Source organism: Fusarium pseudograminearum, chromosome 1 (assembly GCF_000303195.2).
Source record: "Fusarium pseudograminearum CS3096 chromosome 1, whole genome shotgun sequence".
Taxonomy (NCBI): domain Eukaryota; kingdom Fungi; phylum Ascomycota; class Sordariomycetes; order Hypocreales; family Nectriaceae; genus Fusarium; species Fusarium pseudograminearum.
In genome coordinates this window covers 7,009,473-7,025,876 of record NC_031951.1, presented here as the reverse complement: position 1 = coordinate 7,025,876, position 16,404 = coordinate 7,009,473, and the positions used below count along the sequence as shown (strand labels likewise).

General features: G+C 48.4%; 6 protein-coding genes across 6 annotated transcripts, besides 1 other annotated feature; 2 read left to right on the top strand and 4 right to left on the bottom strand.

Annotated features, from left to right (window-relative positions):
* Window positions 1–1,025: 1,025 nt before the first annotated feature.
* FPSE_00548 (uncharacterized protein) lies at window positions 1,026–2,343 on the bottom strand (the record flags this gene model as incomplete). Its single annotated transcript, XM_009253668.1, has 7 exons — window positions 1,026–1,141; window positions 1,208–1,397; window positions 1,456–1,536; window positions 1,706–1,842; window positions 1,901–1,928; window positions 2,232–2,240; window positions 2,302–2,343. The coding sequence occupies 7 exons, from the start codon at window positions 2,341–2,343 to the stop codon at window positions 1,026–1,028; spliced, it is 603 nt and encodes a 200-aa protein (XP_009251943.1).
* Window positions 2,344–4,938: 2,595 nt separating this feature from the next.
* On the top strand, window positions 4,939–8,635 carry FPSE_00547 (uncharacterized protein; the record flags this gene model as incomplete). The annotated part of the gene is made up of 3 exons (XM_009253667.1): window positions 4,939–5,000; window positions 5,066–7,957; window positions 8,023–8,635. The coding sequence occupies 3 exons, from the start codon at window positions 4,939–4,941 to the stop codon at window positions 8,633–8,635; spliced, it is 3,567 nt and encodes a 1,188-aa protein (XP_009251942.1).
* A 656-nt stretch (window positions 8,636–9,291) lies between these two features.
* On the top strand, window positions 9,292–9,804 carry FPSE_00546 (uncharacterized protein; the record flags this gene model as incomplete). The annotated part of the gene is made up of 1 exon (XM_009253666.1): window positions 9,292–9,804. One exon carries the CDS (start codon window positions 9,292–9,294, stop codon window positions 9,802–9,804), a length of 513 nt encoding a protein of 170 aa, XP_009251941.1.
* Window positions 9,805–10,571: 767 nt separating this feature from the next.
* Window positions 10,572–11,450, bottom strand: FPSE_00545 (uncharacterized protein; the record flags this gene model as incomplete). Its single annotated transcript, XM_009253665.1, has 1 exon — window positions 10,572–11,450. The coding sequence occupies one exon, from the start codon at window positions 11,448–11,450 to the stop codon at window positions 10,572–10,574; it is 879 nt and encodes a 292-aa protein (XP_009251940.1).
* Window positions 11,451–11,607: 157 nt separating this feature from the next.
* Window positions 11,608–11,648: a microsatellite.
* A 653-nt stretch (window positions 11,649–12,301) lies between these two features.
* FPSE_00544 (uncharacterized protein) lies at window positions 12,302–14,069 on the bottom strand (the record flags this gene model as incomplete). Its single annotated transcript, XM_009253664.1, has 4 exons — window positions 12,302–13,429; window positions 13,475–13,637; window positions 13,685–13,794; window positions 13,845–14,069. The coding sequence occupies 4 exons, from the start codon at window positions 14,067–14,069 to the stop codon at window positions 12,302–12,304; spliced, it is 1,626 nt and encodes a 541-aa protein (XP_009251939.1).
* A 318-nt stretch (window positions 14,070–14,387) lies between these two features.
* FPSE_00543 (uncharacterized protein) lies at window positions 14,388–16,010 on the bottom strand (the record flags this gene model as incomplete). The annotated part of the gene is made up of 3 exons (XM_009253663.1): window positions 14,388–15,355; window positions 15,406–15,784; window positions 15,828–16,010. The coding sequence occupies 3 exons, from the start codon at window positions 16,008–16,010 to the stop codon at window positions 14,388–14,390; spliced, it is 1,530 nt and encodes a 509-aa protein (XP_009251938.1).
* Window positions 16,011–16,404: the final 394 nt, after the last annotated feature.

Below are 16,404 nucleotides of genomic sequence, written 5' to 3'. Positions count from 1 at the left end.
GTGATAACCCTCAAGGGCCGTCAACCTCCACTTGACCTGGTGCTCATATGGAGTTAGAGGAGTCCTAAGCTGGGCGCCTGGGCTAGAATTCATATAATACCGACTGATATTGAGTCTCTGTGATGCTGCTGTATCGTCGAGATCGATGCGCCTCCTACCTCCAGCCTATATACCGTATATTTCTGAGAAATTGGTCCAGGGGAGTAAGCCGACTAAGGCACGTTGTCGGGCCTTGCCGTATCAATCACTTCGAGCTGCCGTCATTGGTTTGCTTAACTATCTGGTAAATCATCGGATAGTCAAGTTACCTTACCCAGACTCCGCTGTAGCTGGCTTGCTCCCCTTGACCAATTTCACGGAAATGTACGGTAGTTGCCAGAGTATCGTGCACCTGGCTCTAGTATCATAAGGGACGAATGAATTTAGTTGATTTATGATATCTTAGACAAGGAGCTATACTAAATCGGTAATAATAGCATGAGAAAGAAGTAGTGCAGAACCCTCTGGATCTTGCCCCCGTCACGATTCAGTCGCCATCCACAGCAAATTCACCTGTAGAAGCATCTGGGTTGATTGCCTACGGATTTTGAATGCATTTAGACTCGAAATATGAGTGGAGGTTTACCTTGATGCTTCATGGGAGCTAGTCTTACCATCGCTGTGTTATTCCATCGGGCTGATTCTGGAACTATGAAACAAAGTAGTTTCCAACACAGATATAGTCCCCTTCGACGAGATCTATGTGTGAGTAGAGATAAGAGAGATATAAGACATCGTTGAAGCACTCTATGGTGACCTTATGATAACGATTTGGTCACTTTATGGTGAGGAAGACCAGGGCCACTCTGGCGGTAGTTAAACCCACTGTATTGGAATATATTCTAAACTAATATGTAAAGTTATTTTCGATACAGCGTGCATCCCACAAACATTAAATACGTCCTGATCTACTTTCTTTCCACTTTGTAGAGCCGCGGTGAGGCTTAATCCTCTCACTCGATGTGCTCACTTCGAGCTTCGCCTCTTTAAGCCTTCTTCTCAGTCTCATCAACATCAGATTCAGGAACCTCCGCTGGTACTTCGCTAGCAGTTGCCTCAGCTTCCATGCGCAGTTGTTGCTGGTGCGAGAAATTGGCAAACACTGGCTACAGACCGCAAGTCAGCAATCACAAGGACATGACAAAATCGAGGGGAAATTTGAACTTACGAATAAGACCACAAGCGCCAACGGCGAAAGACAGGACGGTAGGAAAACCGCGCTCGAACTTGGGAGCCATAGTTTGAGGGAAGATAAGGGTGGGCATAAACAAGGTAGTCGCATAGAAAAAGCCGTTCATGCTGGAGATGGTTATGGCTCGCTCTTCAGCATTACGAACATTGATCTCGTTGGCCCAGGTCTACTGGTCACCATAAGCTAATGTCTGCTTATAATCGAGAGATATATATGTAACTTACCCACATGATGCCGGTAGCGTAACCACTGGCGGCAAAAAACCTGCTACGCGAGCAGCGTCGGAAGGTGGCCAAGCTGTCAAGCTGTCAAGCTGTCAAGCTGTCAAGCTGTCAAGCTGTCAAGCTGTCAAGCTGTCAGGATGGGTGAACCGATAACAATTGTGCACATTTAGAATCAATATTAGCCATACTCACTAGCTCTCCCACACACTTCAATCCTCTAAGCGTCAGAGTTAATAGGAACTTAACGTACAATTGGGCCAACCATCCAGTATACACAGTTCTGCATGTAGTCAGACATAAAACTCCAGGTAAAATCGGTCAACACGGACACGAGATTAGCGCAACCAGGGATAATATTACGCTGGGAAACGCTGTAACCGTTCTCTCCTATAGTAGAGTATTAGCTATTACTCAAGAAACACTTCATCCATAGGGCCAGACGTACGGAGGTAGATGGCGAAGTATGGGGCAGCCTGATAAGCATTTCCATACTAACAGTCGATCTTTGTTAGCATCCTCATGAGATATTCTTAATGCAGCGCAAGGAGGGAGAACCACAAAGATATCGGTCAGGCAGAGAGTCCACCAGCGCCAGTTCGTAAACGTGCGCTTGGCTAAAGCCAGGTCAAGCTTTCCAGTGACTTAAACCTTTCCTTAAAGAGCGCAGCAGCAAAGTGCAAGAGCCTTCTTTTCCTCAGTGATATACCAGGCCTAGGTGTTGTGAGGCAGATCAGGGAGTAACCACGAGACGGAAAGTGCCACAGACAGTGACATACAGCCGCAGACTAGACATTAAGTAAGTCATATATCCTCAGCCAAGGCTGTTATTTAGAGCATAAAACGTACTAATAAATAGCCATCACCATCCAGCAAGACCCAGGTAACCATCTAGAGTCTTATGAATCGCAGCTTAGAGAAAGCTAGAAGTAGCAGAACCAAAGAAGCCAGTAATATGCCAAATTGCCATACGCTTAGCTAATTCAGACTTATTATACCGGGAGCCAAGGAGGAAGATAACAATAAAAGAGAAACCGGACTCAAAAAAGCCGATCATAAAGCGGAAGGCATACATTTACTTAGGGCTAATAGCGGCGGCTTAAGCAAAACTGTTAGAGAGTAGTCAGTAATCATTGGTTCTCAGACGTGACAACACAGATATTCTGAAGAGAGAGCGTACGTAAAGATGGTCCATCCAATCTCGCAGGTGACAATGCAATACCGGGGTCGAACTTTGAGCGCAATAGCGTTGGAGGGAATCTGCATGATGGCGGTGGCGATTGTGTAACACACTGGTAGAAAGAAAGTCAGCATTGGTTTCTCATAGTTTGAGGTATACAAAGCAATAAGTTGGACAAAACGTACTCAACATGTAAGTGTACTCGTTACCCATAATATTCAAGTCTTGCTTCATACTGGTTATATCTGCGTGGAGAAGTCAGCTTTTGTTTAGTGAATATCTTGGACGTCTTAGCATAGCTGTCGCAGCTCACGTGCGCGCATACGGTCTGGATGCTCTATGCACAAACGGATCGGTTGCAGCAGCTTCTGGCGATGCAGAACCGGCCCCTTTCTCATCGACGATCAACCTCGTCGCTTAAAGGATCCAATAGGCGTAAAGCAATAGTCTATCGGTCACTCCGCACCCCCTCGTCGGCTTGAACAACAACGTTCCTAAGCAATGGATTGGACTATTCTGCCGACTATCTATCATGATATGACTGATTCCGTAGTCAGGATAGTGAGTGTCCAAGGATAAGACGGCACTCCTCGTCGGAACACCAAGCGATAACGGGCAACCTCCCCCTTTGCCGACAGGGATGGCACACTACTCAACGCAAGCAAAGACAAGGCCAACTCTCCTTCACCCTGCCATTACATGCAGGCCATGATACCAGGTTCATGACATCAAGACCTGGCTTATGTTGACCCTCGTTCCATTGTCCATATGGAATCCACTCCGGCACAGCATCGAACTATACCCTAGGTTTCACAGCGGCAGCGGCGACGCCAGATGCCTTGGATAGGGCTACCAGGGTTGGGCAGGGATTAGCTATGCTCGGTGTTCACATCTTGCACGATCCCGAGTTCAGCGCCAAAATGACAGCTTTATTTAAATCTGCCAAGGTACAAGTGGATGCCAATGTTTGAAGACAAACAACAAACGCAACATGGACAAGGTGAAGCTTTGTGTGTTGCCCCAGGAAACACGGCCAGAATATGTTGAGTACTGTAGTATAGGTGTTGTGCCAGACGATAAAGTGTAGAATCACTAGAATTGTAGGTCTTTGGGGCGATTACTAGGTTTCCTGGTTGAATATGTCATCAGCTCAAATCCCACAGCAGCTAAATTCTACAGACACATGGATTGGATAGGCGTTACTGTGTTGACTTGATTTACACATGACATTTGTTAAAGTTTGGACTGGGCTTTGTAAGTAGATGATATTGCTTTTGTCTAATGCAAAGGAATAGAACAAAGATTCGGCCTGAGAAATACCTACCTAGAGGATGGCCAGTGTCGCTTATCAATAACACGCTGGCTTACTTGGTATCTGGTGGTGTCTTGGGGACGCATATTGCACCCCTGTAACCAGATTTCTCCAGCTACGTCATACTTGTGGCACCGTATTTAATGTTGCATTGCTATTTCTGAAGCCCAGTGTCAACTTTTCTTCAACATTTTCTTCTCGCTTCGCAGCTTGCATGCACTGACCCCTGTTGGTGATACCAATCTAGCCACAACAACGCGATACCTACGCGCCCAACTGAGCCTGTAAAGGTGGGCATGTCCTTGAGGTGACCAAAAATGACGACTGTACTCTGTATCTAATCGGTGCGAAGGCAATGGAAGGTCATTGTTCATTGTATCCGAGCACTAGAGCACGTGGCTAGACCCCTGTCTGCAGGGGTTACAAGTGTCTTTATTTCCGTGACTACGTACCTTGCAGTTTAGATTTTAATTCTTTGTGAATCAATAGACAACTGTTGTAATACAGATATATATCATAGAGAGGAACAAGATGATACTATCATTGATACTACGGATAATGTCAGGAAATACTTACTTATAATGACTCATACAAGGAATCCAGAGTGGCAATGTACCGACGACACGGCATATTCTACCCCTACATGTTGCATCTGCCGAGAAGAATCATACAGCAGCTTTTCGTCGACATTGACCCCGCTAACGGATAACTATCTTGTTTCTTTGTTCTAGATTGAGGTCTATCCGGCATGTCCTTGAAGTTTGGACACGCGTTGCCCGTCCCGTAGACCCGGTTCGCCACGTCCCGTCCTCAAGTCCATCTTTCTTGTATCTGGTGGCCATGGGAGGCCCCGCGACCCAGAACAGTACCTAAGTCTATGAACTCCATGGCTTTCTTTTCTCGCTGTCATTGCATCCTCTAAATAACCCAAAGTGGAGAATGCGCCGGTGATCTTTACCCACCAGCCAGCAACTATCGTCACATAACGATTGTCATGGCCAGCATGAAGCCCCTCAAGGTCGTGTCTGAAGCAACTAGAGAGCGCGAGACCTTCAGGTAGATGCTCCTGTCACAGTTTTGACCACTCATAAGTCTCGTCCGCTAATATAAATGACGTCTAGATATGACCCGTCGCTCCTCACAAACTTCACTTTTTACTGCGATGGACGATTACCTCCCAAGCATGAGCTGAGGAGTGCGTCTGATTCTATCCTCACGGGTCTTGCGCAGCTGGGTACATGCCAGACAGGCACCGACAGGGCCTTCGTCTCCTTGTTTGATTCGAGCCACCAATACGTCGTTGCAGAGGCGACACCATCGATGAGAATCGCTCCAGACCTCCCAAATCTGACTTGTCCAGAGTCGTTGTTGCTATGCGGCACTGCCATCCCCCGAAATCAAGGTACATGCGATCATGTGCTGTACATGAAGCAGGAGTCCAATGCAGAGCTCCCGTTATCTTTGGTCCCCAATCTGGCCGAGGACTCGTATTTCTCATCCAGACCTTACTGTCAATTTGGGGAATCTGGCCAATTCTACGCTGCCGTCCCCATTCGCACACCGAGAGGCATCGACATTGGTGCCTACTGTGTCATGAGCACCACTCAGCCTTCGACATGGAACGATCAAAGTGCGCAGCGTATGAGAGATGTATCTCTCGCCATCACGAACCATCTCCAGCTCAAGCGATCAAAGCATGAAGCCCGGAACCATGCGCGCGTCAATCGTGGTCTAGGCTCTTTCATTGCCGGCAAAGGCACTCTGACCGGCTGGCATACAGCGGCAAATTTGGAAGCCTTTGTCGACGATGACGCATTGGAAGGAGCCCTGAATGCCGAACAACAGCACTCGGAATATCTGGAAGGCAATCAAAGACAAGGAGCGCATATTTCATCAGAACTACAAGACCAAGGGTTCAACAAATTGCACCAGCACGCTTCGCCTCCAGCGACCAATTCTTTACCAAGCATACTGAAGCTCGCCAATTTGAACGACAACGCTTTAGAACGTATCTTTTCAAAAGCTGCCAACATTATCCGGGAGGCATTCGAGGTTGAGGGTACTGTCTTCCTCGACGTAGCAATGGGTTCCTACAGACGACCACAGGCTTCCCCGACAGAGGAAGTTCCCAATATTGATCAAGTTTTGGGTCAGGCATGTTTGTCAAGCAGCAGCGATGAGCAGCCACAGACGCCGGCAGGGCAGGTACCCGACGAATCTTCATGTGATCTGCTGGGATTCTCTAATACAGACTTTTCCAGCGTCAATGATTCTACCCTCATCAATGGCAGTATTGGAGATCTCCCTCAACGATTCCTTGCGAAATTACTTCATCGGTACCCGGATGGAAAGATATTCAATTTCGATTCGGTTGGCGAATTGCAGACCAGCGACTCATCGGGAGATGACGATGTGCTCAAAAACCGCCCCGATACCGCCCTCCCACAGACTACTTCCGAGGGAACCCGCCGCTTTCCAGATGCGGCTCAGAGGAAGAGAGCTGGAAATATGTACAGCCGATCTCAGGAAGGGGCTTTGATCCATCGAGCGTTCCCCGGTGCGCGCAGCGTTGCTTTTATACCGATCTGGGACCCCAAGAGAGAGCGTTGGATGGCCGGAGGCTTCATCTACACTTTCACGCCTACGCGCGTCTTCTCTACCGACAGCGAACTTGCATTCCTGGGAGCATTCGCGAAGCTGATCGCCGCCGAGGTTCTCAATCTCGAAACGGTAAAGGCTGACATGGCCAAGTCTGATGCTTTGGGCGCTCTGTCGCACGAATTACGATCGCCTCTACACGGTGTAATTCTCAGTACCGGTCTGCTGAATGACACAGATCTCAGTGTCTTTCAAGTAAATGCGATCCATACGATTGAAACTTGTGGTCGCACTCTGCTTGATACCATCGACCATCTCCTAGACTATTCGAAAGTCAACAGTTTCGCTGCTAAGAGGGTAAACTCGACTACTAATGGCAGGGAGCATCGGAAGATGAGCAGGTCCGACCTTTTCGGGAAGAAGTCATTGTTCAGACACACCAGACTCGATGCGCTCGTTGAAGATGTCGTCGAGAGTGTCTTTGCAGGGTTCAATTTCCAGCACATGTCCATCCGACAACTATCCAAGCAGAACAGGTCGAGTCACGCGGACAACGCTGCGCACAGTCGACTAGACGGAGTACTGGCAATGGAGCAACTTGGATCGAATTTCAACGACAGTAACGACAAGCTCTCTGCGTTCAAAAACACCGCGGTGTACCTTTCGATGGATCCGAAGTGTCACTGGATGTTCTACGTACAGCCGGGAGCCCTCCGTCGCATCGTCATGAACCTATTGGGCAACTCTCTAAAGTATACGGCTAGTGGCATCATCCATGTATCTCTTACACAGCAATCTGCAAGGCGCTCATCGAATGAGAGATTGGTCAGGTTAACAGTACACGACACCGGCAAAGGCATGGGCGAGGACTACTTGCGACACAAACTATTTAAGCCGTTCTCCCAAGAGGACGAGTTCACGCCCGGTATAGGCTTGGGCTTGAGCCTGGTGAAGAAGATGACTACGCAATTGCATGGTCAAATTTCTGTTGAAAGCAAGCTTGGAGTGGGCACCACGATTGTCGTGACGTTGCCCCTCGAACAAACATCCAGGAGACTCCTTGGCACTCACGGGCTGACCGATAGGGACCGCGTGTTTAAAGAGCAAGTAAAAGACCTGACCAATCTCCGTGTGCGCTTACGAGGCTTCGGTCCAGAATGGAGCAAGGACGGCCGCACGTTGGTAGAAGAGGTTTGTTGTCGCTGGCTGCATTTGGAGTTGGTGTCAGGTCAAGACAAGATCCCCGATCTCATCCTCTGGTCAGAAGATGCTTTACCGAGCTCCATGGATGACGTTGCTCAGCTGGCAAAGATACCGAACGTTGTTGTCTGCCGGGATGCTCTGGCAGCCTATCGGCTTTTGACAAGACACGAGAATCTTGGGCAAGATGGGATCTTTGAGTGCATGTCTCAGCCGTAAGTCAATAAGCCTATTCGTTTATTTGTCGATTGTCACCTCACTGACACGATTTCTGCTACAGATTGGGACCTCGAGCTCTCGCAAGAGCACTGTTGCGTGCCTATGAGCGATGGGTCGGCTTGCCTCAATTGGTGATGGCGGTCCTACCTCGACCAGCACCAAGCCCTGTTCGTGTCGTAGATCCTGCGAGATCTGAGGCCGAAATGAAACCTACTGATAGCCGGCCCGAGGCCAATATTACGGCTAATTCTTCCAACAGAAAGGTCCGCAAGCTTCTACTGGTGGACGATAACTCGATCAATCTCAAAGTACTGTCTGCCTACATGAGAAAGCTTGGCCAAACATACGCCGTCGCCACAAACGGCAAAGAAGCCGTTGACGCATATACATCGGATCCGGGCATGTTCGTTGGCATTCTAATGGACATTTCTATGCCAGTCATGGATGGTCTTGAAGCAACAAGGCAGATCCGCGCACATGAACGCCGGGCCCAGACAGCACCTGCGACGATCATTGTGCTGACAGGTCTGGCATCGGACAGAATACGCAATGAGGCTTTCGAGAGTGGAGTGACAGTGTTCCTTACGAGACCTGTAGGATTGATCTTGCTAAGGGAAACATTGGATGCGCAAGGGTTATTGCCGAGAGAGAAGATGGTTCGTAGTGGTTCGTAGAGAGGTGCCTTGGTACCTGCGCTGCATGGGAAACGGATGGAAGGCAGGTTGTTCTTTCACGGCAGGAAGGGATTGATGGACGAAATAATGTGCTGACAAACCACTTCATACTTGTCCACTGCATTGCAAACTTGTGGCTTCCGAGGCATTGCGACCAGAGCATTGGATCCTCGGTGATTTTACGGTGGGGTGGTTCAGCATCGACATTTCACAATTTCCGCTCTTTTACACATGAGAAATCACAAAATTCGATGGACGCGGGCCAAATGCTCCAGGACCCTGGAGGTGGCTGATCCAATCAAGACCAGGGGCCTACAAACAATGTGGACACGGGGACGTAAACTCACGTCATGGTATCGCCCCCTTCAACCTCCAACGAGTGAGAAGCCACCGCGAGCTGTTGGGATCAGACAATTACTATGGGTTTTTCCTATTAGAACCTGTTTGATTCAGGGCCATGCTACCATGTGACGCCGCTGGTCTCGCTTGTTGGACCCTTACGAATCATCGTCATTGTGGCGTTTCCGCGAGGCGGTGCAGGGTTTTGTTTTATAGGTAGAGGTAGTCATGGTATAAGTACGACTATTCTTCCCTGATCCTCACTCGGAATCGTGGTACCCAAATACCGATCACAATATCTTTGACTGTCTATCATCATGTCGAATCAAACCCAAGACTACAGCCACGAGATCTCTCCCATGGATATCGTGCCCAAATACCCTATACCTGCATCCTTGTTGAGCAACAAGCAACCGTCTGGATGTCAAGCCTGCACTTTACAAATTCCTTCATTTTTCTGCAACGATGACTGCGACGGTGACGGAGGATTAATTACTGAAAAGACTTCATTACCGATGCCTGTCCCGTCAGAGCAAGCGTTTCAACGCAAAATCAGCCATGGCACCAACCAGTTGCCAAACCCTACACACCACGACAACATATTACAATGGATCCCCGTTCCTGATCAAATGTCACCATCACATACTTCTCCAGCACACTCAACAACCGGTTCGCCGTCGCTGGTCACTCACGGGACGCCTCGTGAATATGTGGACATGATGTGCTCCCTCTGTGGTGGGAACCATGATCCCTACGCATCACTCTGTGCCACCACGGCGAATGGTTTCATAACAGAAAGTGACCTGGGTGTGAGCTCTATCTGGCCATAGTTCCAAGCTCTGCTTGGAGACTTGCGAAAAGCGTGCGCTTATGATTGATGACGGTGGCGCTGGAGGGTGAAGACGGAAAATGATACCCTGTATATAAGATGAGGAAGAAATATATGAGATTCCTGAACGACACTGCGACGGACATTACAGCGAGAACCCTTATTATCTTATTTGATACCTTGAAATTTAAATACTTCTTCAATGCTAAATATAAGCCGCAATGATGTGGAATTTTGTGGTCTGCAAATGTAAACACCATCGTGAACGACAGCACCGTCATAAAGTGCGTTACATTCTGTGATATTTGTTTAGTCAAGGAAATAGGCTCTGCCATGCAGTGATACGAATGATTGGCTTTAGCCTTAGTGTCCGATATTGTACTGGAAAAAGCTAAACTCCTGTTGTAGTCTTGCCGTGGACATGGAGTGTGTAAATCTAAATCAGCAGATCTTTAACGTTACACATCTTCACTGCCGTTAAGCGTGCTTAAGCAGGCCGGCCCTAGGAGGCGTTATCACTAACCCCAACTGGTTAAGCATGGGACGAAGCAGGCTGAGGCTCAGCCTAGACTCGGCAATCACTTTATAGACGGACCATGGAGAGGTACAGTGGGGACTTGAATAGCATAAACTTTCGGATGCAGGCTGCTTGTAACTAAAGATGGTGCTGCCCGGCACAGGCCGCTGAACATGAAAGTAAAACACGAAAGGCATGTGGATTTGGCTATGCTAGAATGGCTGACGAGCCCCAAAGATCTCAAGGTGGAATCACTTTGTAGACATGGTGTTGAGCTCGTTGAAGGACTGCTCAGCAGTGATGGGCTCCTGGTAGTCTAGAAGAATGGCCGGGTCAAAGATGCAAAAGACCAAGATGGCAACGGCAATGCAAACACCATCAAGACCGATAAAGTATCCCTCAGTCTTGAGCAAGTGTCCCTCCCAACCTTGTAGAAGCTCGACCGTTCGGTAGACACATCGGATGTAGACGAAGACGACGGAGATGATGGTGGAGTAGATGCAAAGACGCTGGCCCTTTTGGAGCGTAAGACCTCGAGTTCGTATGATGAAGACGGCGAAGAGACTACAGAAGATGGTCATGAAGACGAGCTGGAAGATGATACCAGCAACCATCAACCTGGTACCCGGCTGGGTGTCTTTGCCCTTGTTAGCCGCGCCCGCAGCGAGACCACCACCACCAGCCTGGATGAGGAGCGCAACGACATCGACGACGAGGAAGATCCAGAGGTAGAGCTTAGGACGAATGACAGAGTACTGAGGACCGATGGATCTGATGAGATAACCGAGAGTGACGTAGATAGCAGCAGCGACAAAGATCGGACCGACGACGAGGGTTGTGATTTGTAGAAGGAAGGCAATCTTGTTGTAGGGACATTTGTTGGACCATGTGCGACCAATCCATCCCACAAGCTCAACATAGGACGCGATGGCCAGGAGGTACGACGTGGCTTTGCGCTTCTGGAACGAGCGAACAATGTGGTAGATGCCAGTGCCAGCAAAGATAAGATCAAAGACAATACCGGCTGCGATACTGGGGACGTATCCGTAGGCGTTTTCAAGGCCTGGGATAAGGGCTTTGCAGCCGTTGAGGAGGTCACCCCGAGCGTAGTTGCCGTCAGATATCGACATTTCTGATTTGTCTGTCTTTGTCTTGTGATTATGATGATGAATGAGATAATGATGGTGCAGATGGATGGGAACAGAGAAAAGAGAGAAACCGGACCGTCGGGGAAGCTTGAAGAATAATGGCAGAAGGGAATACAATGGGGCTGCGAGGTTGGACAAGGGGATAGAGACAGAGTCAGAGACAAGAGACAAGGACAGTGAGGATCTGCAACAGACCCCAGAACAGAACGGAAAGAAAAAAGAGGACCAACAAGTCGCTCAACTTAATCTCATGACCCTGTAGAGTGAGTCGTGTTGGTGTAGCTGTAGGTAGATACTTTGAGTCAGTTGCTGATCCTATAAGCGAAGCGACTCCTGTTTTTTCCCGCCTCTCGCCAGGCTAAATGGAAACAAGCATAGACCCGGTGCATTATCTTTGCTGTGCTTTTCTCTCACAAAAGACACATTGATAGGGGATTCGTCGACAAGGGTTGTCTTTTTTTTACTTGTCTTGGGGGTGAGACGTTAGATCTTACGGGGTGGACTTAGACTGTGGAGAAAAAGACTAAGACATGATGGATCGACATGGATGAGAGATGGAGTGACACGCACAGATAAAGCTCTGTGACATGCTAAGCCCCCCTCTCTCGCAAGCAGACACAAACAAGTCGGATAATTAACCACTCAATAGCCCGAAAAGCAAAAAAAAAAACGCTAGACGAAACAAGTACCGGAGACACTAATCCAGTGAGACATTTCGAGAAGAAACTCGGGTTGAAACTGCATCTTTGTGGCGCGGTCTAAACAGCCTTACACCCTCTACCCTTGCTTCATGCATCTCTAATCTACACACTCTAATCTTGTCCTCTCTGTCCCTACCAACCCTGAATCTCCTCCACAGAAACCTTTAGCCCCTCCCGCGGCTTAGCAACAATCCCATCAGTGAGATCCTTCACCTCGTAGTCCTTGTCAATGTCAAACCTGTACCTCCCGACTAGGGCGCACGTAAGAGCCATGAGCTCAGCAAGCGAGAATTTCTGCCCGATGCAACTCCGCGGCCCGTGAAGGAACGTCAGATTCGCGTAGTTGTTCTTTGCGCCACCCGAGTTGGCTTGCCCCGGCACCATCCACCGCTCGGGGTTGAAATCATCCGCGTCAGCTCCCCATGATTCGTGCGCGCGGTTAATGGCCCACGGGCAGAGAATAATCATTGTTCCCTTCGGGACAAATGTGCCCAGTATGGTCGTGTCCTTGAGAGAGTCGCGCACCGTGAAGGGAATGGGGGCGTACAGGCGTAAAGATTCTTGACAGACAGCATGGAGATAAGAAAGTCCGTCAAGCTTTTTAGAGTCAACGCTATCAGCCAAACCATCGACGTTTTGACGAATTTCTTCCCGTAGACGGTCCTGAATACCGTGGTTTTTGGCAAGCAGGAAAATCGTCCAAGTCAGTGCCGCAGCACTTGTTTCGTGCCCAGCAGCCAAAAAGGTCATCATAGTATCAACAAGACCCTCATCCGTGAAATGGCCAGACTCGAGAGCTGTAGAGATGATATCAGGCGATAACTTCTCTTTGGCAGCCATCTGCACCTTTTTCGCATTGATGAGCCTCTGCGAAGTATCTCTCGCAGCTTTTGACGCGGCCAAAACGCCCATGTTCCTCTGAAATGGAAGATAATCCGTAATCATGGAGGGTAGAACAAGCTGCAGGACAGTCAAGAGCTTAGCTCCGCCACTCTGCTTCACCATTGATCCGTACATCTTCATGGTGTCCTCAATACTGGGGTCAGAAAGGGACTTGAACTCGTGACCCATGCCTGCGGAACCAATAATGTCGAGAGAAGCACGACTTGCCCAGTCTGCAATGTCGATCTGAGAACCTGGAGCTTCTGACATTTCTTTTTCGATCCCGTGGACAAGCTCTTGGGCCTTGGACCAGAAGACTGGGTAGAGTTCCTTGATGTGGCGGAAGCTGAATGCCGGCATGAGATTCTTTCTTTGCATCTACGATTGTCAGACGGGTATGATTGCAGGAAGGGAACTGCGTACCTTGTGCACATCTCCTTCAGAGAGGAGCAATCCATAACCCAAGATCTTGCCGACCATGGCTCGGAGTAGATGAGGCTTTACATAGTCATAGCTGTTCTGGCCCAGGACTTCCTTCAACCCTTCTGGGCTAGTGACAAGAATTCTCTCTTGATTGAAGAGGTGTCTGCGTATGTCAGCACCAGCTTATCAAGAGGGATATTAAAAACTCACTTGTATCTAATGAGCCCATTGTTCTCAATGGTCCTCATCCAATGTCTGAATGGTAAACCGGCAGGCTCACGGACAGATTCGGCCCAATGGCCGTTAATAAAACTACCGGGCTATACTTTGTGAGCTGTGATCGTTTTGACATCATTTTTCATGTACATACCTTTGGTTGAGGCAAATGTCTCAGCGGACTCAGCAGGGCAGGATACAGGAAAACCGTGTAGACAGCCCAGACACTCAAAAAGCCAAGCAGATACTTTCCCAAATAAAACGGTGCATTTTTAACAGAGTAGTTCTGATCAACAATTACTTGGCAGTAAACAGCTACAGCAATGGCGACGGCAGCCCATGGCCGATAGTAGGACAGAAAAACAGCAATTGGTGGCATTGTGGGTGGTTGCATGTGGATGAGGAGGGAATGGGATCTCACTGGGCTGGCTATTTTATGTCCAGGTACTCTGTACGGATACCAACCCACTAGAGGAGAAGCTACTACGAGCAGGGGCCTAACAAGTAGACTACCCAGGCAAGTAAGCAAGGACCTTGTTTCATGCACCGCCACGCTATTGCAGACACGTACGTAGCAGCATGTTTTCTCCTGTGCTATTTTGGTGGCTTTTGATAACAGCTTGAATTCAAGTGGCAAAACTACAGGCTAAACCCAATTATGACGACTTCAACTCAAACGAATTCTATTTCCAAAAAATCATGCAAGCTCTCGCTTTTTAAATCGCAACTTGACTCCCACAGGCGGCATAACAGCCTCTGTTATCCAGTGACTCTCAGGTCGCACACCGTTATGCTCAGGAAGAAGCTCAATATCATATTCCTTCAAGACGTGATGCAAAATCATCTTCATCTCAAAGTCAACTAGAAAACGTCCCGGACAAGCATGCTTTCCGTGGCCGAAAGGTAGATATGTAGGAGATGTTGACACGAATGAGAGGTTTGCACCGTTTCCTTCACTTCTCATCTGAGAGAAGCGGAAGGGGTGGAACTTTTCAGGGTGCTCATAGATGGTTGGGTCATTGTGGACGGGATAAGAAAGGATAGACATTGTTGAGCCGTTGGGTAGGGTTTGGCCGTCTGGTGTCTTTAGCCCATCCGGTGAAACAACCTTGCGGATCATGGCTCTGTTTCCAAAACCATGTGTCCTCATCGACTCTCGCAGAATGCTGTCGGTTTGAACCATCTTTGACACAGAGGCTTTGTCAAATACGCCATTTTCACCAAGAACATCTGCCATTTCCTTCCGGATGACTTCAATGGTGTTGAACTCTGCGTTTGATGCAGCGATGTTGATCAAGACATTGCTAGTCGCAACAGCAGTCTGATGGAATGAAGCAAGATTCGCAAGACATAGTCTGTTAGAGATCTGAGAAAGAGTGACCTGGTCACGGTGCTTGTCGATGGCATATTTCATCATCATTTGCAGGTTATCTGTTGGCTCTTCACTCTTTTCATAGAGCTCAGGGTTCAACAAACGTTTGGCGCGCTCCTCATAGAGAGGTTGAATGTGCTTTTGGATTTTCCACCGGTTGTACCTCGTTGGTAAAGTGATGAAAAATCCAACGAGTGGTTTGAGGAGTGAAGGGGTGTAAATCAAAAGACCAGAGTTCAAGATGAACAAGTCTGCAAACTCGAGAGTGTCCTTTAGATATGTCTTGTCACGGCCTGGATATGAAGTTAGGTAATACTTTCATCGTGAATGGGAAACAACTGACAGAGAGAAAGGCCAACAGTGAAGCGGCTGGAGACTTGAGCTACAATCCATTTCATGGATTCATAGACATCAACCTCGCCGTTTGGTCCAGGCTTCACATATTCAGGTACAGCAGTTTTCAGCTCATCATCCACATCAGAAGCGAGTATCTCTAGGAAACGACCCATCTCCTTTTTGATAACGACACTCTGCCACGGATCTTGGATGTAGCTGGCGTGGCCAGAGTTCCAATCCCCTTTGTCGATTTCACGAAATCCTTCAAAGGGACTGAGTACGCCATCTGGCTGAGAAGCTGCCCATTGGGTATGGTGATGTGCTAGATGGATTTCATCTTTGAAGCCCATACTTGGCAAAACACATGTTTTTCCATCTTTGGTGAACTGATATTGTTAGTGGGAGTCTTGTCGGAGGAGATAAACTTACTTCTTGATATGCTTCGAGAAAGAGTCTACGGCAATCAGTGAGATAACGCCAGTAAAGCTTGAATGGAAGAAACGGGGATGAATCTTGTAGTCGTGGTATAGTAGAGGGAACCTTGGGAGAGGATTTGTGGTTGACAAGAAAGACCACGGCCAAAGCGATGGCGACTAGCAAATATGTCTCCATGTTTGCGTTTCTTGATACTGAGAATAGAATAATTTGACGACGATTGCTTGACAAAAGTCTAGGGGTAGAAATGACCCAAAACCATTGCTGGTAAAGTGTCTGCTAGCCGGTACGTACCTCTAATCTAAACGCCGCCCGACTTCCGGTGCATCCACCGACAGCCCCGTCTGTCAGCGGATCAGCCCTAGCCGAAACAGCCCATTTCTTAGCCCCGCCCGCTAATGCAGTGTAAATTTGGACTCTCACCTCACTGTAACGACACCCCCACACGCCTCTGCCGAAAGTCTGGCCGACGACCCTTGTTTGGCGTGTGCAGAAACAAGACCAACATCCTTGATATGTAAGACTGACAGGGCCAAGGCCAAGGGGAAGGCTTGTATTCAAATGACAGGGA